Consider the following 23792-nt stretch of genomic DNA (forward strand, 5'->3'; position numbering starts at 1 on the left):
AAATAGAGGCCACAGACAATATTTGCTTAATCCTTTCCAGGCAGAGCACCTGCTATTATGAACTGAGGAGTTAGTGTTTTTAAACAGTATGTGTGCGTGAAGTCCTTGTTTGTTTGCTAATTTACAAATAAACCAGTATGGATGATATGTGAGTATAAGGGCCATTTTATGAACTTTCACTGCACTTGGAAATTATAAGAAATAAGGGATACAGCAATATTTTTTTGTGCAACTGAATTTGCATTTTAGTCAAAATAATTAACATTGTTGCTGGAAATTCCTGAGCTAAACAGCCTTTTAAATAAATATATGAATAATCTAAGACTGTCTTAGAACATATATCAATTCAGTATCCCCAATATTCAGTTTAAGCTCTCCTGCATTAACCTGTAGCAGGAAGCAGCTAATACTTCCTCTATACCCGTATACGCCTGCACAAAAGTATTGATGAAAGTAACATATGTGCTCGACAAATAGGTTCAAATATAGAAGCCTTGTCAAAAATCTAGGATCCAGGTATATATTTGTGTGTGTATGTGTATATATAGATCTCTCTGCTCTCTCTCTCTTCCATATCACAGCACTCATTCAAATGCATATTGTTATAAAAAAGGAAGAGTTAGTTACAGCATTTGGCCATATGCTATTAGGTCTCTTCCTACCTAGGTCCCCAGCCCTAAACCATACATGCTAGCCTCTAATCAAACACGCTGAGATGCAAACTAGAGTGACACAGCTAGAAATATATACAAAACACAGAATTGGAGGTGCACTCTGAGTGAGTACACATCTCATGAGTGAGTACACATCCCATGAGTGAGTACACATCCCATGCCACTGGCAAAACTCACAGCTCTCGATGCTCTCCTGGCACTTACGGAAAGCTGGGTTCACATTATTTTGTTCAATTTAGTAATTTAAGTAATTGGACAGAACTGTACTTTGTCAAGTGATGGTATTTCTTTTCTGTCATCAGATGGTGAGAGACTATTAGTCTGTGGGAATATACCCACTCCTGATCACTAGGAGGCAAAATACACCCTAACACACCAGAGCTTTAAATCCATTCCACTTCCAATGATCTTTAGTCATTTTGCTTTTGCCTCTTTTATGGTGAGTGAAGTGAATGTGAAGGGCAAGAGCTACTCCATCCTTGAAAGTAATCCTCTAAACGATCTGAGGCCCAGTTCCTCCTCACAGTAACCTGTCCTTTATATGGGTAGACAAGGGGTTCTCAGCCAGGCAGGTGAAATGTGGACAAGTTCACCAATCCCCTGGTCTACAGTGAGCAGCTCCTGGTGGATCCACAGCACTCCCTAGATTAAATGTGCACTTGTCCACCAATCCCCTGGTCTACAGTGGGCAGCTCCTGGTGGATCCACAGCACTCCCTAGATTAAATGTGCACTTGTCCACCAATCCCCTGAGTTGCAGATGCTGTTGCTAAATTGGCATCGTGCTTGCATTACCTAGAATGGGCCTGTCTACTGGAAGCATGTTGCTGCAGCTGAAGTAAGCACTTTTGACGGAGGTGCTCATAGCCCACCAGCTACTAGTATGAACATGTTCACATGCTTCACATAATATGGGGACATATATTTATGCAGCATACATCTTATACTAGCAGATTGATAGTCAAAGAAACCCAAGGGTACAGGGGGAATTGAGGGCCCTATTCCCGTGGGAACTTACAATCTAGATGGGTAGGAGCATGGGAAACAGGAGGTGGGGACTGCAAAGGTGAGAATGATATTAGTGAGGAGATAGATGAGGGCAACTGTTAGGTAAGTGAAGTTCATTTGTTAATGAGTCGGGTGATAAGCTTCCCTGAACAAAAAGGTCTTTAGGGAATGTTTAAAGGAGAGGTTAGGGTTGAGTCTGACAGCTCAAATAAGTGCATTCCAAAGGGTTGGTGCCGCACGAGAGAAGTATTATATAAAAAAACACTGAAATGGACGGCACTCTCAAATTGGACCGGGTACACATCCTATGATCCTGCAAAATGCACAGCCCTGGGTGCTCAATAGCACTCAAAAACATCTGCACAGCCTCCAGAGACCCAGGCAGTTAACCCCAGACAAGCTGGGTGCAAAGCCCATAGGAAAAATTACAAAACAAATTAATTAACGCCACACATAGAGAAAGTCTGGCACTCACTTGCAAGTACACAGCTAAGATTAAAAGCAAGATTGTCCGTCTTTGGCCTTTAGCTCATCAGGGACATCCCTTGGGAGTGGCCCCTCCTAAGTTACCCATTGATGATTGAGGTGCCTCTGAATCCGAGGACTCTTATTCTGAGGATTGTCTGAGTCTCAGGACCCTGCTGCTGTGGTAGCGAATGGGTCCTTTAATTTCACGCTTGAGCATATGCAGGCTTTATTGTAGGAAGTTTTAATTGCTTTAGAGGTAGAGTATTGTCCTGCTACAGTCAAGCAAGCTGTTAAGAGGATTGATAATTTTTTGAAGGCAGCTCCCGAGCAGCCTTCCTCTTTCCCCATGCCAGTTTGTGAACTTTTCTAAGGGAAGGCAGAAGCCAGGTATTCATTTTGTTCTATCTACCAAATTCAAATCTATGTTACCTCTCCCTTCTGTTAATACAGAGATTTGGAAACTGTTGCTAATGTAGATGCAGCTATTTCCACTTAGGTAAGGTGTATCACTATTCCTTTGGATAATAGTCCCTCTTTTAAGGATCCTTTTAGGTATAAAATTTGAAAGGTTTTCATAGGCGATCATTTAATTTTGCAGGTTTTATATTCAGACCTGCAGTCAGTGTAGCCTACGTCGCCCCTGCCAGTGCTGTTTGGTGTGATAACCTATCAGAACTTTTGAGGAAACCAGTCTGGATAAGATTCACAATCACATTAATCTCAGGAGAACAGCAAAATACTTTCGGCTAGATTAGGAGTCTTGCGTTAGCCTTAAAAAGCAGCGTTGAGGGGTCCCAACGCTGCTTTTTAACGCCCGCTGGTATTACGAGTCTGACAGGTACAGGTGTACCGCTCACTTTTTTTCCGCGATTTTAGCATACCGCAAATCCCCTTGCGTCAATTGCGTATCCTATCTTTTCAATGGGATTTTCCTAATGCCGGTATTACAATTGCTGGAAAAAGTGAGAGGTAGACCCTCTCCTGTCAAGACTCCTAACGCATTTAAAAGTCAGTAGTTAAGAGTTTTATGGGCTAACGCCGTAACATAAAACTCTTAACTAAAGTGCTAAAAAGTACACTAACACCCATAAACTACCTATTAACCCCTAAACCGAGGCCCCCCTGCACATCGCAAACACTTAAATAAAAATTTTAACCCCTAATCTGCCGACCGGACATCGCCGCCACTTTAAAGAAATGTATTAACCCCTAAACTGCCGCACTCCCGCCTCGCAAACACTAGTTAAACATTATTAACCCCTAATCTGCCGTCCCTAACATCGCCAACACCTACCTACATTTATTAACCCCTAATCTGCCGCCTCCAACTTCGCCGCCACTATACTAAATTTATTAACCCCCTAAACCTAAGTCTAATCCTAACACCCCCTAACTTAAATATAATTTAAATAAAACAAAATAAAATTACTACAATTAAATAAATGAATCCTATTTAAAACTAAATACTTATCTATAAAATAAACCCTAAGCTAGCTACAATATAACTAATAGTTACATTGTAGCTATCTCAGGGTTTATTTTTATTTTACAGGCAAGTTTGTATTTATTTTAACTAGGTACAATAGTTATTAAATAGTTATTAACTATTTAATAACTACCTAGCTAAAATAAGTACAAATTTACCTGTAAAATAAACCCTAACCTAAGTTACAATTACACCTAACACTACACTATAATTAAATTAATTCCCTAAACTAACTACAATTAAATAAAATAAACTAAATTACGGAAAAAAACCCCTCTAAATTACAGAAAAAAAAAATACAAATTTTTAAACTAATTACACCTAATCTAATCCCCCTAGTAAAATAAAAAAGCCCCCCAAAAAAATAAAATTCCCTACCCTATACTAAATTACAAATAGCCCTTAAAAAGGGCTTTTTGCATGGCATTGCCCCAAAGTAATCAGCTCTTTTACCTGTAAAGAAAAATACAATACCCCCCAACATTAAAACCCACCACCCACACACCCAACCCTACTCTAAAACCCACCCAAACCCCCCTTAATAAAACCTAACACTAACCCCCACCCTACCTTGAGACGTCTTCACCCAGCTGGGCCGAAGTCCTCCAAGAAACCGGGCACATGTGATCCTCCAGACGGCCAGAAGTCTTCATCCGATCTGGGCAGAAGAGGTCCTCCAGAGGGGAAAAAGTCTTCATCCAGACGGCATCTTTTATCTTCATCCTTCCGGCGCGGAGCGGGTCCATCTTCAATCCAGCCGACACGGAGCATCCTCTTCCAACAAAGTCCACCAGACGAATGAAGGTTCCTTTAAATGACGTCATCCAAGATGGCATCCCTTGAATTCCGATTGGCTGATAGGATTCTATCAGCCAATCGGAATTAAGGTAGGAAAAATCCTATTGGCTGATGCAATCAGCCAATAGGATTGAGCTTGCATTCTATAGGCTGATGTGACGACGACGTTGGGGGCGGCAGATTAGGGGTTAATAATTGTAGTTAGGTTACGGCGACGTTGGGGGCGGCAGATTAGGGGTTAATAAATATAATGTAGGTGTCGGCGATGTTAGAGGCGACAGATTAGGGGTTCATAGGTATAATGTAGGTGGCGGCGGTGTCCGGAGCGGCAGATTAGGGGTTATTAATATAATGCAGGTGTCACCGATGTCGGGGGCGGAAGATTAGGGGTTAATAAGTGTAAGATTAGGGGTGTTTAGACTCAGGGTTCATGTAATGGTGTTAGGTGCAGACATAAAATGTGTTTCCCCATAGGAAACAATGGGGCTGCGTTAGGAGCTGAACGCTGCTTTTTTGCAGGTGTTAGGTTTTTTTTCAGCCGTCTCAACCCCATTATTTCCTATGGTGAAATCGTGCACGAGCACGTTTAGTCAGCTCACCGCTTACGTAAGCAGCGCTGGTATTACAGTGAGATGTGGAGCTAAATTTTGCTCAACGCTCACTTTTCTGAGGCTAACGCCGGCTTGCAGAAAGCTCGTAATACCAGCGCTGTCTTAAGTGAGCGGTGAGAAAAAAAGGAGCGTTAGCACCGCACAGCCTTACCAACAAAAACTCGTAATCTAGCCGTTTATTTGTGGTGCAGCAGTGAAAAGGATTTGCATTAATTCTAAGAATGTGGCATTAGCTGTTTTAGCTAGCTTTGTGGATTAAGTCTTTGACTGGTAATATGGTATCGAAGTGCAGACTGCTTTTCCTCCCTTTTTTTGCTTGGGCCTGGACTGGATGCCACAGTCACTGGGGGAAAGGGAGCTTTTCTGTCCCAGGATAAGAAATCTATGGGTAAGCTTTGATGTGCAAAGCTTTTTTTTTTTATCTTTCAGTAATCTTAAACTCAGAAAGAGTCCCCCTTTGCCCAGAGTTCTAGCTACTCCAAATCCTCCTGGAAGTCAAACATTTCTTTGTCCAAAAAAACAGTCCAATAGTCTACCCCAGCTCCCAAAACCTCATTAAGGTGTGGCCCCTATACAAGGCCAGTTTCTGGTTGGGGGCAGATTGAGTCTCTTTTGGGAGGCTTAGGATAGATCTGTTCAGGATCCCTGGGTATTGCAGATAATTTCCCAAGGCCTCCTCTGTGAAGAATATTTTGTCTCAACTGCCTCAAGATCCTTTAAAGGGACATTAAACTATTGGGTACGATTAGAGTAGCATAGTTACTACCCACAATGTTATTCTTTTTCTTCCTGTACCCACAGCTCTCTTTAAAGCCATTACAGAAACCAGTTTCTAAAGCTCTGCATCTTTACACTTGATGCCGCCATCTTGTAGCTTGCTTATTGTTGTGTACTGTGATAGAAGCAGTAAACTTTCACAGATCAGTGATGGTATTGGTTTTCTTTTGCATGATGTACCGAGTCCACGGATTCATCCTTACTTGTGGGATATTGTCCTTCCTGACAGGAAGCAGCAAAGAGAGCACCACAGCAGAGCTGTCTATATAGCTCCCCCCTTAACTCCACCCCCCAGTCATTCTCTTTGCTCGCTCTAAGCAGGAAGGGTAAAGAGAAGAGGTGTTAAACTGTTAGTTTTTATTTTATCTTCAGTCAAGAGTTTGTTATTTTTAAATGGTACCGGTGTTGTAATATTTACTCTCAGGCAGGACATAGATGAAGATTTCTGCCTGGAGGATGATGATCTTAGCATTTGTAACTAAGGTCCACTGCTGTTCCCACAGAAGCTGAGGAGTACAGGAAAACTTCAGTGTGAGGAACGGTTCTTGCTATACAGCAATGAGGTATGTTCAGTCATTTTTCTGCAGAGACTGTTTTAACTCAGAAAGGCTGACAGTATCCCCATTAGTGGAAGGGGAAGCAGTAATCCTAGTATGAAAGAGGTTTTACTAGCTTGCATAAAGGGCTAAGTTTTTTTGGACACTCAGTTTGTTTATGTGAAATTGGGACAAACGTTTGTGTGTTCTGGGAGTAACGTTTTTTTATGTTTATGGGACTTTTGCTTGAGGGGCCATTTGGCTTATTTTGGGTTTGTTATAACCCACATGGTTTTCAAACTAGGTTTGTTAGATTTGTGTAGGCCCCAGCAACATCGAGTGAGGTGGGCGGGGCCTATTTTCGTGCCTCAGTTGCGCATTTAGTTATACAGACAAGCAGCAAGCAACTTCTCCTGAGGTCCTGATGATCTTCTGAGGGCCTATTCAAAGCTTTAACCCCATATTATCGTTCCTAAGTGCAGGTAGGGCCACAGCAGAGTTGTGGCAAGGTGCTTATAGGGGTTTTTAACCGGTTTTAGACAAATTTCAATCCGTTTTTTTCATTTGGGGGTTTATTGCTTATTAACTTGTGGTGCAATCCTTCTAAAGCTTAGTGGGTACACTGTTAAAATTTCAGAAAAATTGAAGCAATTTTAACCTGTTTTGCCGTTTGTGTATGCCTTTTTTTCTCTTAAAGGCACAGAACCGTTTTTGCAAATTGTGTTTTTTTAATTAAATAAAGTGTTTTCCAAGCTTGCTTGCTTTATTACTAGTCTGTTAAACATTTCTGACACTGAGGAAACTCATTGCTCAATTTGTTTAGAAGCCATTGTGGAACCCCCTCTTAGAATGTGTCCCACTTGTACTGATATGTCTATAAATTGCAAACAGCATATTTTGACTTATAAAAGTTTGGCATTAGATGATGCTCAGACAGAAGGAAATCAGGTTTTGCCATCTAGTTCTCCCCAAGTGTCACAACCAGTAACGCCCGCACAAGCGACGCCAAGTACTTCTAGTGCGTCTAATTCTTTCACCTTGCAAGATATGGCTTCAGTTATGAATACTACCCTCACAGAGGTTTTATCTAAGCTGCCTGGGTTGCAAGGGAAGCGCAGTAGCTCTGGGTTAAGAACAAATCCTGAGCCTTCTGACGCTTTAGTAGCCGTATCCGATATTCCCTCACAATGTTCTGAAGTAGGGATGAGGGATTTGCTGTCTGAGGGAGAGATTTCTGATTCAGGAAAGATGTTCCCTCAGACAGATTCAGATATGACGGCATTTAAATTTAAGCTAGAGCACCTCCGCTTATTGCTCAGGGAGGTTTTAGCTACTCTGGATGATTGTGACCCTATTGTAGTTCCAGAGTAATTGTGTAAAATGGACAAATATTTAGAGGTTCCTGTTTACACTGATGTGTTTACGGTCCCTAAGAGGATTTCGGACATTGTTACTAAGGAGTGGGATAAACCAGGTATTCCGTTCTCTCCCCCTCCTGTTTTTAAGAAAATGTTTCCCATTTCTGACACCATAAAGGACTCATTGCAGACGGTCCCTAAGGTGGAGGGAGCTATTTCTACCCTGGCTAAGCGTACAACTATACCTATTGAAGACAGTTGTGCTTTCATTGATCCTATGGATAAAAAAATTAGAGGGTCTCCTAAAGAAAATTTTTGTTCATCAAGGTTTTCTTCTTCAACCTATAGCGTGCATTGTTCCTGTAACCACTGCAGCTGCCTTTTGGTTTGAGGCTCTAGAAGAGGCTCTTCAGATGGAGACCCCACTAGATGATATTTTGGACAGAATTAAGGCTCTTAAGTTGGCTAATTCTTTTATTACAGATGCCGCTTTTCATCTTGCTAAATTACTGGCTATGAATTCAGGTTTTGCCATTTTAGCATGTAGAGCATTATGGCTGAAGTCCTGGTCAGCTGATGTGTCATTTAAATCTAAGCTTTTGTCCATCCCTTTCAAAGGTAAGACCCTTTTCAGGGCCTGCACTGAAAGAGATCATTTCAGACATTACTGGAGGGAAGGGTCATACCCTCCCTCAGGATAAGTCAAATAAGACAAGGACCAAACAAAATAATTTTCGTTCCTTTCAAAACTTCAAGAGTGGTCCCACTTCCTCTTCCTCTGCTGCAAAGCAAGAGGGGAACTTTGCTCAATCCAAGCCAACCTGGAGACCTAATCAGGCTTGGAACAAGGGTAAACAGGCCAAAAAGCCTGCTGCTACCACTAAGTCAGCATGAAGGGATAGCCCCCGATCCGGGACCGGATCTAGTAGGGGGCAGACTCTCTCTCTCTTTGCTCAGGCCTGGGCAAGAGACGTTCAGGATTCCTGGGCAGTAGAAATTGTAACCCAGGGATACCTTCTGGATTTCAAGGATTCCCCTCCAAGGGGGAGGTTCCATCTTTCTCAGTTGTCTGTAAACCCGACAAAAAGAGAGGCGTTCTTACACTGTGTAGAGGACCTTTTTACCATGGGAGTGATCTGCCCAGTTCCAAAAGCAGAACAGGGGCAGGGGTTCTACTCCAATCTGTTTATAGTTCCCAAAAAGGAGGGAACCTTCAGACCAATTCTGGATCTCAAGATCCTAAACCAATTCCTAAGAGTTCCATCTTTCAAGATGGAGACCATTCTTACTATCTTACCATTGATCCAGGAGGGTCAATATATGACCACCGTGGACTTAAATGATGCGTATCTACACATTCCTATCCACAAAGATCATCACCAGTTCCTCAGGTTCGCCTTTCTGGACAAGCATTACCAGTTTGTGGCTCTTCCTTTTGGGTTGGCCACGGCACCACAAATCTTCACGAAGGTGCTAGGGTCCCTTCTGACGACATTCTAATTCAAGCTTCGTCCTTCCAACTAGCCAAGTCTCACACGGACTTAGTGTTGTCCTTTCTAAGATCTCACGGGTGGAAGGTAAACGTACAAAAGAGTTCTCTTTCCCCCCTCACAAGAGTTTCATTTCTAGGGACTCTGATAGAATTCAGTGGACATGAAAATATTTCTGACGGAGGTCAGAAAATCAAAGATTTTGTCCACCTGCCGAGTTCTTCACTCCATTCCTCGGCCGTCAGTGGCTCAGTGTATGGAGGTAATCGGTCTAATGGTAGCGGCAATGGACATAGTTCCGTTTGCTCGCTTGCATCTCAGACCACTGCAAGTATGCATGCTCAATCAGTGGAATAGAGATTATGCGGTTTTATCTCCTCGGATAAATCTGGATCAAGAGACCAGAGACTCTCTTCTTTGGTGGTTGTTACAGGATCATCTGTCCCAGGGAATGTGTTTCCGCAGGCCAGAATGGGTTATAGTGATGACAGACGCCAGTCTTCTGGGCTGGGGTGCAGTCTGGAATTCCCTGAAAGCTCAGGGTTTGTGGACTCTGGAGGAGGCTCTCCTACCGATAAATATTCTGGAATTAAGAGCGATATTCAATGCCCTCCAGGCATGGCCTCAGCTGGCTTCGGCCAGATTCATCAGGTTTCAGTCGGACACCATCACGATTGTGGCTTATATCAATCATCAGGGCGGAACAAAGAGTTCCTTAGCGATGATAGAGGTCTCAAGGATAATCCGATGGGCAGAGGCTCACTCTTGCCATCTGTCAGCGATCTATATCCCAGTTGTAGAGAACTGGGAGGCAGATTTTCTAAGTCGTCAGTCTTTTCATCCGGGGGAGTGGGAACTCCATCCGGAGGTGTTTGCTCAGCTGGTTTGGCTATGGGGCACACAAGAGTTAGATCTGATGGCGTCTCGTCAGAACGCCAAACTTCCTCGTTACGGCTCTAGGTCAAGGGATCCTCAGGCTGTACTGATAGATGATCTAGCAGTACCCTGGTCGTTCAACCTGGCTTATGTGTTTCCACCTTTCCCTCTCCTTCCACATCTGATTGCCAGAATCAAACAGGAGAGAGCATCAGTGATTTTGATAGCGCCTGCGTGGCCACGCAGGACTTGGTATGCAGACCTGGTGGACATGTCATCCCTTCCACCATGGACTCTGCCATTGAGACAGGACCTTCTGATTCAAGGTCCATTCAAGCATCCAAATCTAATTTCTCTGCAACTGACTGCTTGGAGATTGAACGAATGATTCTATCAAAGCAGGGTTTCTCTGAGTCAGTCATAAATACCTTGATTCAGGCTCGAAAGCCTGTTACCAGGAAAATCTATCATAAGATATGGCGTAAATATCTTTTTTGGTGCAAATCCAAAGGTTTCTCCTGGAGTAAAATCAGGATTCCTAGGATTTTGTCTTTTGTCCAAGAGGGATTGGAGAAAGGATTGTCAGCTAGTTCCTTAAAGGGACAGATATCTGCTCTGTCTATTTTGTTGCACAAGCGTCTGGCAGATGTTCCAGACGTTCGGGCTTTTTGTCAGGCTTTAGTTAGAATTAAGCCTGTGTTTAAACCTGTTGCTCCGCCATGGAATCTAAATTTAGTTCTTAGAGTTCTTCAGGGGGTTCCGTTTGAACCCATGCATTCCATAGATATTAAACTTTTATCTTGGAAAGTTTTGTTCCTAGTTTCTATCTTTTCAGCTCGAAGAGTTTCTGAACTATCTGCATTACAATGTGACTCACCTTATCTTGTGTTCCATGCTGATACGGTGGTTTGCGTACCAAGCCTGGGTTCCTACCTAAGGTGGTTACTAACAGGAATATCAATCAGGAAATTGTTGTTCCTTCTCTGTGTCCTAATCCTTCTTGTAAGAAGGAACGTCTGTTGCACAACTTGGACGTGGTTCGTGCTTTGAAATTTTATTTGCAGGCAACGAAAGATTTTCGTCAAACATCTTCTTTGTTGTTTATTCTGGAAAGCGTAGGGGTCAAAAGGCTACGGCAACTTCTCTTTCCTTTTGGCTGAAAAGCATCATCCGTTTGGCTTATGAGACTGCTGGACAGCAGCCTCCTGAAAGGATTACAGCTCATTCTACTAGAGTGGTAGCTTCCACATGGGCTTTTAAAAATGATGCTTCTGTTGAACAGATTTGTAAGGCTGCGACTTGGTCTTTGCTTCATACCTTTTCAAAATTTTACAAATTTGATACTTTTGCTTCTTCGGAGGCTATTTTTGGGAGAAAGGTTTTGCAAGCAGTGGTGCCTTCCGTTTAGGTTCCTGTTTTGTCCCTCCCTTCATCCGTGTCCTAAAGCTTTGGTATTGGTATCCCACAAGTAAGGATGAATCCGTGGACTCGGTGCATCATGCAAAAGAAAACAACATTTATGCTTACCTGATAAATTCCTTTCTTTTGCGATGTACCGAGTCCACGGCCCGCCCTGTCTATTCAAGACAGATAGTATTTTTTTTATGTAAACTTCAGTCACCTCTGCACCTTATATTTTCTCCTTTTCTTCCTTGGCCTTCGGTCGAATGACTGGGGAGTGGAGTTAAGGGGGGAGCTATATAGACAGCTCTGCTGTGGTGCTCCCTTTTCTACTTCCTGTCAGAAAGGACAATATCCCACAAGTAAGGATGAATCCGTGGACTCGGTACATCGCAAAAGAAAGAAATTTATCAGGTAAGCATAAATTTTGCTTTTTGACAGCTGCACCCTGCATTTTGGATTATCTCACACAATAGAAAGCAGAAGCTTTACATATATTCATTTTTTTTACCACAGTATAAAAGTTACATAGCAATTATAAAAAAGGCCTCAGGAATACTATAGAGAAATGCAGTCACTGCAAAAATGTACAGCTCCTACTCTCTATTGTGCTCTCTGAACTGAAATGCACAATAATACTTGTCAAGAACATAATATTAGATCTGTGAATGTAAACTGCTTCTGTCACACTGTGCATGAATACTTAAATTCCAAGATGGCGTGTGAAGTGAAGATGCTGAGTTTCACTAACCAGCCCTTCTAAAAGGTTAAAATAAAATAAAGGAACAGCTTTAAAGATAGCATGGTGAGTAGCAACTATAAGTAAAGTAGTTGTCCCCAGCAGTTTAATGTCCATTTAGAGGCCCAAGCTTGTGTGAGACATCTGGAATTAATGGAAGTAATTGCTCAAGTTCCAACTTCAGAATTAAATCAGGGGTTTTATTAAAATCTCTTTATAGTACCAAAGAAGGAAGGTACTTTTTGGCCTGATTTGGATCTCAAAGTACTGAACAAATTTTCTACTTTTAAGATAGAGGCAATTCGCACTTTACTTTCTTTAGTACAGGAGAGCCAGTTTCGGCTACCATAGACTTAAAAGATGCTTATTTGCATATCTCTATTCACAGGGATCATGTCAAGTTCCTGAGATTTGCTTTTCTAGACAAGCATCATCAGTTTGTGACCCTCCCTTTCAGTCTGGCTACAGCTCTCAGAGTGTTTACAAAAGTAAGCTCTGTTGTCTGTAGTTTGAGCTCAAGGTATTTAAGTCCTTACTTGGACTACATTCTGGTTCAGGCTCCCTCTTTTTCATCTGGCTGTGTGTCACTCTCAGATGGTATTTCAGGTGCTTCAGTGTCACTGTTAGAAATTAAATCTTCCAAAAAGCTCATTAACTCCTCAAAGCCATGTGTCTTTTCTGGGCTTCATAATCGATTCAGTAACTGCATTTGTACCTGATAGACCAGCACAGACTGAAGCTGCAACTAGCCTGTGCCCTTCTGCAGATAAATCCTCTTCCTGTTGTTGCTCAGTGCATGGAAGCTGTGTGTCATAGTGGCTGTTTCAGACACAGTTCCATTTGCCAGATTTCATCTTTGGTTGATGCTGTATCAATGGAATGGGGACCACGAGGATCTGTCTCAGAAGCTTCTGTTAGATCACAGAGCAAGACAGTCTCTGACTTGGTGGCAGACTCATCAGTCCTTGATTCAAGGAGCCTCCTTCCTTCCGCCATTGTGGGTAGTAATCTTCACCGATTTCAGACTTTTAGGTTAGGGTGCAGTCTGGGGGTGTTGGAGAGGGCTGAAAGTTTGGTCTCCTCAGGAGGTGAGATTGCCAGTAAATATTTTGGAACTTGTGCAATCTGTTTCAGATGTCCTTGTGCCCACCTTAGACGCTTCCTCTAAAAAAGGATCTTCTCTCTCATGGCCCTTTCTTTTATCAAGATCTGAGAATTTGACAGCATGGCAATTCAACGCTTTAGTTCTGTTATAATTATTGATACCTTGATTTAGGTTAGAAAACCTATTACCAGACATATTGATCATAACGTCTGGAAAACCTTTTTGCTCAGTATACTTGCAAAGACTATCATTGGAATTATTTTAGAATTCCTAGAGTTCTTGAGTTCCTGCAGGAAGGTCTAGATAAAGGTTTATAAACTAGCCCGCTGAATATATTTTGGCTCTTTCTTTTTTGTTTCATAAGAATATTGCTAAAATTACTAACTTTAAGGCCTTTCTTCAGGCTCTGATTAGAATTAAAACATTTATTTGTCCAGTTTCTACTCCTTGGAATCTTAAAGGGACAGTCTAGTCAAAGCTAAACTTTCATGATTCAGATAGGGCATGCAATTTTAAATAACTTTCCAATTGACTTTTATCATCAAATTTGGATTGTTTTTTTGGTATTCTTTGTTAAAGGAATGGGAAGTAAGAGGGATTTAAAGCTCCGTGTTAGGGAGTCTTTTTTTACCTTTTTATAGTGATCAGGAAAGGAATATTCCCACACAAAATGACTCATGGACTCTCACCGTCATGAAATAAATTAATTTATTAGGTAAGCATGAATTTTGTGTTTTTTTCTGTGTGGATTAAGGGAAATCATTTGTAGCTTTTATTTGTTCTGTTTAGTTAAAGATGATGTTTTAATATCATCCCTTATTAGAGGAAAACTAATACATTCTCAACAGCCGAGCCACAGCATAGTAACGGGCCTTGGCAGTCCTCCTGGTGGGCCACGACCTGAAATGCTCGCAATGCGAGCTGTGGCAGGCCTGCCACTCCATACATAAGAAATACCGGGCAGGCCTGTCAGAGTGCCAGTGCATATGTGTGTGTACACATATAGCTGCAGTTCAGTAGGAAGACAGCATGGGATAAGGAGCAGATAGGACTGGACCTGGGCACTGCGGTTAAGTGATACCAGCCCACTGACACCAATGAATGTATATATTTTCTTCCCACACTTACACCAATGCATTATTATTTTATATATATATATATATATATATATATATATATAGAGAGAGAGAGAGAGAGAGAGAGAGAGAGAGAGAGAGAGAGAGAGAGAGAGAGAGAGAGAGAGAGAGAGAGAGAGAGAGAGAGAGAGAGAGAGAGAGAGAGAGACATGCACTCTCTGGATTTGTGCAAAAATGATGCTTTATTAGCACATCAAAAGGTAACGTATTGGGGGATCAATCACCCCTTCATCAGACCACAGATCCCCGAAACTTTACCCTTTGATGTGCCAATAAAGCACTTTTTTTGCACAAATCCAGAGAGTGCATGCCTTTCTCCATTTATGATTTGTTTTTGCCTGCACCCTGGTAGTTGTTTCTTAGGTGGGAGTGCACTCTATTTTGAACTATATATATATATATATATTATATTATACATACATACACTTTACAGGGTCCTGGACACGTCCGGCTAAAATTTACCGGGCCTTGAGTTCATTTGGGTTGAGAACCACTGTATTAGAGCATTTTATTATTGCACTGTTGTTTGCATATAACTGTGTATTTAACTCCTGCAAAAGGATTAAACACATAAAGTCAGCTTCACATCAGCAATGCACATCTGGTAAGCTAATGACAAGAGACAAATGTATGTAGTCACCATTCACAAGATCGCACCCAGTAGTGAATTGCTGCTGCTAAGGATACATGCATATGGTTTTCAATGACGGATACCAGGATAACAAAGTACATTTGATAATAGAAGTGTATTCAAAAGTGTTTTAAAATTGCATACCGTATCTGAATCATGTTTCATTTTGACTTAAGTTTCCCTTTAAGGTAACATACCACCTAACATACCATTTATGATTTTAAACAATATGTTATATTCCAGTTATTCATCATAACTTAAAGGGACAGCATACTATAAAATTGTTTTTCCCTTAATGTGTTTCCAATTACTTTTTTAAGGCTTATTTGTGTATATGAATTAGCTGATTTTGTGTTTTGAAGCCACAACCTATTAAAATGGGTTGAGCTTGTAGGTATATTCAGATCTCATTACTGTATCACGTTGTGTACATATACCTGCTTCTTTATCTTATATCTGTCCTTAAAACAATCACTAATAATTGGAGAGAACAATGGGAAATTAACATTTTATTGCCTTATCTCTTCTATAACCCACTGGGAGTGTAATTTCTTCTACTGGCTGTGTTTACACAGCTTGGCCTCATGGCCAAAAACTTTTGGAATAGGTGGGGATACCACAGGCTAAATAAACTTATTCAAATGCCAATAAAAGGTTAATGGAAATACTTGTAAACAATTTAATACACTCCAGCAGGTAAAGTGGATCATTGGGAACAAATTAAAGGGGAAAAAATTTGAGTAAACTGTCCCTTTAAGGTTTACACTATTGTCCCATTACACACAATGGCCTCTAGTTATCAATGTCTGTCGGACCTGATCCGACAGTGCGGATCAGGTCCGACAGACATCGCTGAATACGGCGAGCAATACGCTCGCCGTATTCAGCATTGCACCAGCAGCTCACAAGAGCTGCTGGTGCAACGGCGCCCCCTGCAGACTCGCGGCCAATGGGCCGCCAGCAGGGGGGTGTCAATCAACCCGGTCGTACTCGATCGGGTTGATTTCCGGCGATGTCTGTCCGCCTGCTCAGAGCAGGCGGACAGGTTATGGAGCAGCGGTCTTTGTGACCGCTGCTTCATAACTGGTGTTTCTGGCGAGCCTGCAGGAGCTTGATACATATGCCCCAATGAGTTTCTCATGCAGATACCTTGCATTTTTCTCTTTTACTTTGCACACAATTATGTCTTTAAAAGGTGAATGAGTTGAATGAAAGGAAATCAGATAGAACAATTAGAGAAAGTGTTATAAAGTAAACAAACAAAACCTATGTCCTGTTCCCAGGGTGATTTTTGTTATCAGCATTTCTGAGGTCTAATATGCCGCTAGTCTGGATTCATGTGTTTTTCCTTCCTGTCTTTGTGTTTTAAATCTCATGAAAGAATTAAATGGCATTATTTTTCAGATGTCGGACCTTGTCCGGATCACCCAGACCAAAGAATTTTAAGAAGGTTCATTATATCAAGAGCATGAGACAGCACGACACCAGGAATGGCAGGTAAGAAGCAAAATGTCCATGCTAGCCTCTTAAAGGGAGTCTGGTTTTATTGTATTTATATTGACTTGGCCACAATTTGACACCAGCCTCTAGTAGCTGAGTGATTTACAGTATACAGAATTTGCCTTTCAGTCCAGCTTTTAATGTATTTTGATATTTAAAGGTACAGTAAAGTCATATTTAAAGTTAAATGGATTTGACAGAACATGACATTTTAAACAACTTTCTAATTTACTTCTATTTTCTTCAACTTTGCTTAGTCTTTTTGTATCCTTTGTTAAACATTAATCCTAGGTGAGCTCAGGTATGAGCATGTGTCTTTATCCATATGGCTACAGTGTTTGCAACAAAGTTTATAGCAATGTTATACATAGCTGTAAACAATGCTGCCATAGAATGCTATAGACATGCTTGATCAAATGCGCCAACCTAGCTTTACTCTTTAACAAAGGATAACAAGAGTACAAAGCAAATGTGATAATATAAGTAAATTGGAAAGTTGTTGAGAATTGCATGCTCTGTCTAAATTATGATCATTTAATTTTGACTTTACTGTCCCTTTAAATATCAATTACTTATATTAAAGGGAATATGTTTTTTTTTTTTACATTAGTTGTGTTTATCCCCCACAAAGTGGTTAAACCCATAGATAAACTCCCACGCTGGAGCTTCAGCCATTGCATAGCTAGTGAGCCAATCCAGAGCGGAAGTCACACATAGCAGCCAAACATCTGCTGTTTCCTGCTTGTTTTCTGCAATGCTTTAGGCTCCCAGTTGGGACATTTTACCTTTTGCAGTTTTTATACCCATAAAACTAGCTAGAATCAGTGATGCGTGTTGTTTTTGCTTTAGATTGTCCTTTAAAGGGACATATTACTCATAATGTTTCCATCATGTATATAAAAGAGCAGCATGTTCCAATCAGCCAATAGAATGCAAGCTCAATCCTATTGGCTGATTGGATCAGCCAATAGGATTAAAGGCTCAATCCTATTGGCTGATTGCATCAGCCAATAGGATTTTTTACCCTTTAATTCCTATTGGATGACGTCCCTTAAAGGGAACCTTCAGTATACGGCTGGAACCGTATGAAGAGGATGCTCCGCGCCGGAAGGATGAAGATAGAAGATGCCGTCTGGATGAAGACTTCTGCCCCCTGGATGATGACTTCTTGCCGCTTGGATGAGGACTCCTCCCGGCTTCGTTGAGGACTTCTTGCCGCTTGGATGAAGACTTCTCCCGGCTTCGTGGAGGACTTCTTGCCGCATGGATGAGGACTTCGCCAGCTGGATGTGGATGGATGTCCGGTCTTCCAAAACTGTAAGTGGATCTTCGGGGGTTAGTGTTAGGTTTTATTAAGGGTAGGAGTAATTAGTTTAAATATTTGATGATTTCTTTTTTATTTTGTGTAATTTAGTGTTTATTTTTTTGTAATTTAGTTAATTCTATTTGATTAATGTAATTTCTCCTGTTAAGTGTAGTCAGTCCACGGGTCATCCATTACTTATGGGATATTAACTCCTCCCTAACAAGAAGTGCAAGAGGATCACCCAAGCAGAGCTGCTATATAGCTCCTCCCCTCTACGTCACACCCAGTCATTCTCTTGCACCTAACTAATAGATAGGATGTGTGAGAGGAGTGTGGTTATTATATTTAGTTTTTTATTACTTCAATCAAAAGTTTGTTGTTTTAAACAGCACCGGAGTGTGTTGTTTCTTCTCAGGCAGTATTAGAAGAAGAATGTACCTGAGTTTGTGTATGATCTTAGCGGACGTAACTAAGATCCATTTGCTGTTCTCGGCCATTCTGAGGAGAGAGGTAACTTCAGAACAGGGGACAGCGGGCAGGGTTCACCTGCAAAGAGGTATGTTGCAGTATATTATTTTCTAAGGAATGGAATTGACTGAGAAAATACTGCTAATACCAATATAATGTAAGTACAGCCTTAAATGCAGTAGTAGCAACTGGTATCAGGCTGTTATGTATGTATGGCAGGCACTAAAGTATTTCTGGGGAATGGCACTTCACTAAGAAAATACGATATACATATAACTTATAGCCTTCCTGCAGTGATAGCGACTAACAACAGGCTTTTATTCTTATTTCATATATTTAAAACGTTTACTGGCAGGTTAATCGTTTTTCTCTCTGAGGTACTTGGTGAAAATTTATGGGCATTATTTTCCACTTGGCCGTCGTTTATTTTGAATAAAATCAGTTTACTGAGCTTCCCCACTGCTGTATTATGAGTGGGAGGGGCCTATTTTGGCGCTTTTACTACGCATTAAAAATTCAGTCACAGTCTTCCTTATTCTCCCTGCATGATCCAGGACGTCTCTACAGAGCTCAGGGGTCTCCAAAACTAATTTGAGGGAGGTAATCACTCACAGCAGACCTGTGAGACTGTGCTTTGACTGTGATAAAAACGTATTTATTTGATTTGTCAATCGTTTTTTGGTATTAAGGGTTTAATAATCCATTTGCTGATGGGTGCTATCCTTGGCTAAATTAATGCATTTCATATGAAAAATTGATTGCTATAACTAAACCGGTTTATTGTTATATCAAAAGTGACAGTTTTTTGTGTGCTTCTTAAAGGCACAGTAACGTTTTTTTATATTGCTTGTAAATTCATTTGAAAAGTATTTTCCAAGCTTGCTAGTCTAATTGCTAGTTTGTTTAAACATGTCTGACACAGAGGAATCTCTTTGTGCAATATGTTCAAAGGCCAAGGTGGAGCCCAATAGAAATTTATGTACTAATTGCATTGATGCTACTTTAAATAAAAGCCAATCTGTACATGTTAAGCAAAATTCACCAGACAACGAGGGGGAAGTTATGCCGACTAACTTGCCTCACGTGTCAGTACCTGCATCTCCCGCTCAGGAGGTGCGTGATATTGTAACGCCAAGTACATCAGGGCGGCCATTACAAATCACTTTACAAGACATGGCTAATGTTATGACTGAAGTTTTATCTAAATTGCCAGAACTTAGGGGTAAACGAGACCACTCTGGGGTGAGAACAGAGTGCGCTGATAATACTAGGGCCATGTCTGATACTGCGTCACAATTTGCAGAACATGAAGACGGAGAGCTTCATTCTGTGGGTGACGGATCTGATCCAAATAAACTGGATTCAGACATTTCAAATTTTAAATTTAAGCTGGAAAACCTCTGTGTATTACTAGGGGAGGTGTTAGCGGCTCTGAATGATTGTAACACCGTTGCAATCCCAGAGAAAATATGTAGGTTGGATAAATATTTTGCGGTACCGACGTGTACTGACGTTTTTCCTATACCTAAGAGACTTACTGAAATTGTTACTAAGGAGTGGGATAGACCCGGTGTGCCTTTCTCACCCCCTCCTATATTCAGAAAAATGTTTCCAATAGACGCCACCACACGGGACTTATGGCAAACGGTCCCTAAGGTGGAGGGAGCAGTTTCTACTTTAGCTAAGCGTACCACTATCCCGGTGGAGGATAGCTGTGCCTTTTCAGATCCAATGGATAAAAAGTTAGAGGGTTACCTTAAGAAAATGTTTGTTCAACAAGGTTTTATATTGCAACCCCTTGCATGCATTGCGCCTGTCACGGCTGCGGCGGCATTTTGGTTTGAGTCTCTGGAAGAGACCCTTGACACAGCTCCATTGGATGAGATTACACACAAGCTTAAAGCCCTTAAGCTAGCTAATTCATTTATTTCTGATGCCGTATTACACTTAACTAAACTTACGGCTAAGAATTCCGGATTCGCTATTCAGGCGCGCAGAGCGCTGTGGCTAAAATCCTGGTCAGCTGATGTGACTTCTAAATCTAAATTGCTTAACATACCTTTCAAGGGGCAGACATTATTCGGGCCCGGTTTGAAAGAAATTATCGCTGACGTTACGGGAGGTAAGGGCCATGCCCTGCCTCAAGACAGAGCCAAACCAAGGGCTAGGCAGTCTAATTTTCGTGCCTTTCGTAACTTTAAGGCAGGAGCAGCATCAACTTCCTCTGCTCCAAAACAGGAAGGAACTGTTGCTCGCTACAGACAAGGCTGGAAACCTAACCAGACTTGGAACAAGGGCAAGCAGGCCAGAAAACCTGCTGCTGCCCCTAAGACAGCATGAAGTGAGGGCCCCCGATCCGGAAACGGATCTAGTGGGGGGCAGACTCTCTCTCTTCGCCCAGGCTTGGGCAAGAGATGTCCAGGATCCCTGGGCGTTGGAGATCATATCTCAGGGATATCTTCTGGACTTCAAAGCTTCTCCTCCACAAGGGAGATTTCATCTTTCAAGGTTGTCAACAAACCAGATAAAGAAAGAGGCGTTTCTACGCTGTGTACAAGATCTTTTACTAATGGGAGTGATCCATCCGGTTCCGCGGTCGGAACACGGACAAGGGTTTTACTCAAATCTGTTTGTGGTTCCCAAGAAAGAAGGAACCTTCAGACCAATATTGGATTTAAAGATCCTAAACAAATTCCTAAGAGTTCCATCGTTCAAAATGGAAACTATTCGGACAATCTTACCCATGATCCAAAGGGGTCAGTACATGACCACAGTGGATTTAAAGGATGCCTACCTTCACATACCGATTCACAAGGATCATTACCGGTATCTAAGATTTGCCTTCCTAGACAGGCATTGCCAGTTTGTAGCTCTTCCCTTCGGGTTAGCTACGGCTCCAAGAATCTTTACAAAGGTTCTGGGATCTCTTCTGGCGGTACTAAGACCGCGAGGAATATCGGTAGCTCCGTACCTAGACGACATTCTGATACAAGCGTCAAGTTTTCAAACTGCCAAGTCTCATACAGAGTTAGTACTGGCATTTCTAAGGTCACATGGGTGGAAAGTGAACGAAGAAAAGAGTTCTCTATTACCACTCACAAGAGTTCCCTTCTTAGGGACTCTCATAGATTCGGTAGAAATGAAGATTTATCTGACAGAGGTCAGGTTAACAAAGCTTCTAGATGCTTGCCGGATCCTTCATTCCATTCCACACCCGTCAGTGGCTCAATGCATGGAGGTAATCGGCTTAATGGTAGCGGCAATGGACATAGTACCCTTTGCACGCCTGCATCTCAGACCACTGCAATTGTGCATGCTAAGTCAGTGGAATGGGGATTACTCAGATTTGTCCCCTATGCTGAATCTGGATCAAGAGACCAGAAATTCTCTTCTATGGTGGCTCTCTCGGCCACATCTATCCAAGGGGATGCCCTTCAGCAGGCCAGATTGGACGATTGTAACAACAGACGCCAGCCTGATAGGTTGGGGCGCTGTCTGGAATTCCCTGAAGACTCAGGGATCTTGGACTCAGGAGGAGAGTCTCCTTCCCATAAATATTCTGGAATTAAGAGCAGTTTTCAATGCCCTTCTGGCTTGGCCTCAGTTAGCAACTCTGAGGTTCATCAGGTTTCAGTCGGACAACATCACGACTGTGGCTTACATCAACCATCAGGGAGGGACAAGAAGTTCCCTAGCAATGATGGAAGTCTCAAAGATAATTCACTGGGCAGAGTCTCACTCTTGCCACCTATCAGCGATCCACATCCCAGGCGTGGAGGACTGGGAAGCGGATTATCTAAGTCGCCAAACTTTTCATCCGGGAGAGTGGGAACTTCATCCGGAGGTCTTTGCCCAAATACTTCGGCGTTGGGGCAAACCAGATCTGGATCTCATGGCGTCTCGCCAGAACGCCAAACTTCCTTATTACGGATCCAGGTCCAGAGACCCGGGAGCGGTTCTGATAGATGCTCTGACAGCACCTTGGGTCTTCAACATGGCTTATGTGTTTCCACCCTTCCCGATGCTTCCTCGATTGATTGCCAGGATCAAACAGGAGAGAGCATCAGTGATTCTAATAGCGCCTGCGTGGCCACGCAGGACCTGGTATGCAGATCTAGTGGACATGTCGTCCTGTCCACCATGGTCTCTGCCTCTGAGACAGGACCTTCTGGTGCAGGGTCCTTTCAAACATCCAAATCTAATTTCTCTGAGGCTGACTGCATGGAGATTGAACGCTTTATCCTATCAAAGCGTGGATTCTCGGAGTCAGTGATTGATACCTTGATACAGGCTAGGAAGCCTGTTACCAGGAAAATTTACTATAAAATATGGCGCAAATACTTGCATTGGTGCGAATCCAAGAGTTACTCATGGAGTAAGGTTAGGATTCCTAGGATATTGTCTTTTCTACAAGAGGGTTTAGAAAAGGGCTTATCCGCTAGTTCGTTAAAGGGACAGATCTCAGCTTTGTCCATCCTTTTACACAAACGTCTGTCAGAAGTTCCAGACGTTCAGGCTTTTTGTCAGGCTTTGGCCAGGATTAAGCCTGTGTTTAAAACTGTTGCTCCACCATGGAGCTTAAACTTAGTTCTTAACGTTTTACAGGGTGTTCCGTTTGAACCCCTTCATTCCATCGATATCAAGCTGTTATCTTGGAAAGTTCTGTTTTTAATGGCTATTTCCTCGGCTCGAAGAGTCTCTGAGTTATCTGCTTTACATTGTGATTCTCCTTATCTGATTTTCCATTCAGACAAGGTAGTTTTGCGTACTAAACCTGGGTTCTTACCTAAGGTAGTCACCAACAGGAATATCAATCAAGAGATTGTTGTTCCTTCATTGTGCCCTAATCCTTCCTCAAAGAAGGAACGACTTCTGCACAATCTGGACGTTGTCCGTGCCCTGAAGTTTTATTTACAGGCAACTAAAGATTTTCGACAAACTTCTTCCCTGTTTGTCGTCTATTCTGGACAGAGGAGAGGTCAAAAGGCTTCGGCTACCTCTCTCTCCTTCTGGCTTCGTAGTATAATACGTTTAGCCTATGAGACTGCTGGACAGCAGCCTCCTGAAAGAATTACAGCTCATTCTACCAGAGCTGTGGCTTCCACTTGGGCCTTTAAAAATGAGGCCTCTGTTGAACAGATTTGCAAGGCTGCGACTTGGTCTTCACTTCACACTTTTTCCAAATTTTACAAATTTGACACTTTTGCTTCTTCGGAGGCTGTTTTTGGGAGAAAGGTTCTTCAGGCAGTGGTTCCTTCCGCGTAAAGATCCTGCCTGTCCCTCCCGTCATCCGTGTACTTTTAGCTTTGGTATTGGTATCCCATAAGTAATGGATGACCCGTGGACTGACTACACTTAACAGGAGAAAACATAATTTATGCTTACCTGATAAATTCCTTTCTCCTGTAGTGTAGTCAGTCCACGG

At 42.1% G+C, this 23792-nt stretch overlaps 1 protein-coding gene across 1 annotated transcript in view; it reads left to right on the plus strand.

Moving 5' to 3' along the window:
• CABLES1 (Cdk5 and Abl enzyme substrate 1) overlaps positions 1 to 23792 on the plus strand; it is a 319853-nt gene that overhangs the window by 162033 nt on the left and 134028 nt on the right. Inside the window, exon 3 of the mRNA XM_053714974.1 lies at positions 16498 to 16590. Within this exon, the coding sequence (XP_053570949.1) occupies positions 16498 to 16590 (93 nt within the window). The remainder of the gene's footprint in view (positions 1 to 16497; positions 16591 to 23792) is intronic.

The sequence above is a fragment of the Bombina bombina genome, chromosome 5 (genome assembly GCF_027579735.1).
Source record: "Bombina bombina isolate aBomBom1 chromosome 5, aBomBom1.pri, whole genome shotgun sequence".
NCBI lineage: Eukaryota > Metazoa > Chordata > Amphibia > Anura > Bombinatoridae > Bombina > Bombina bombina.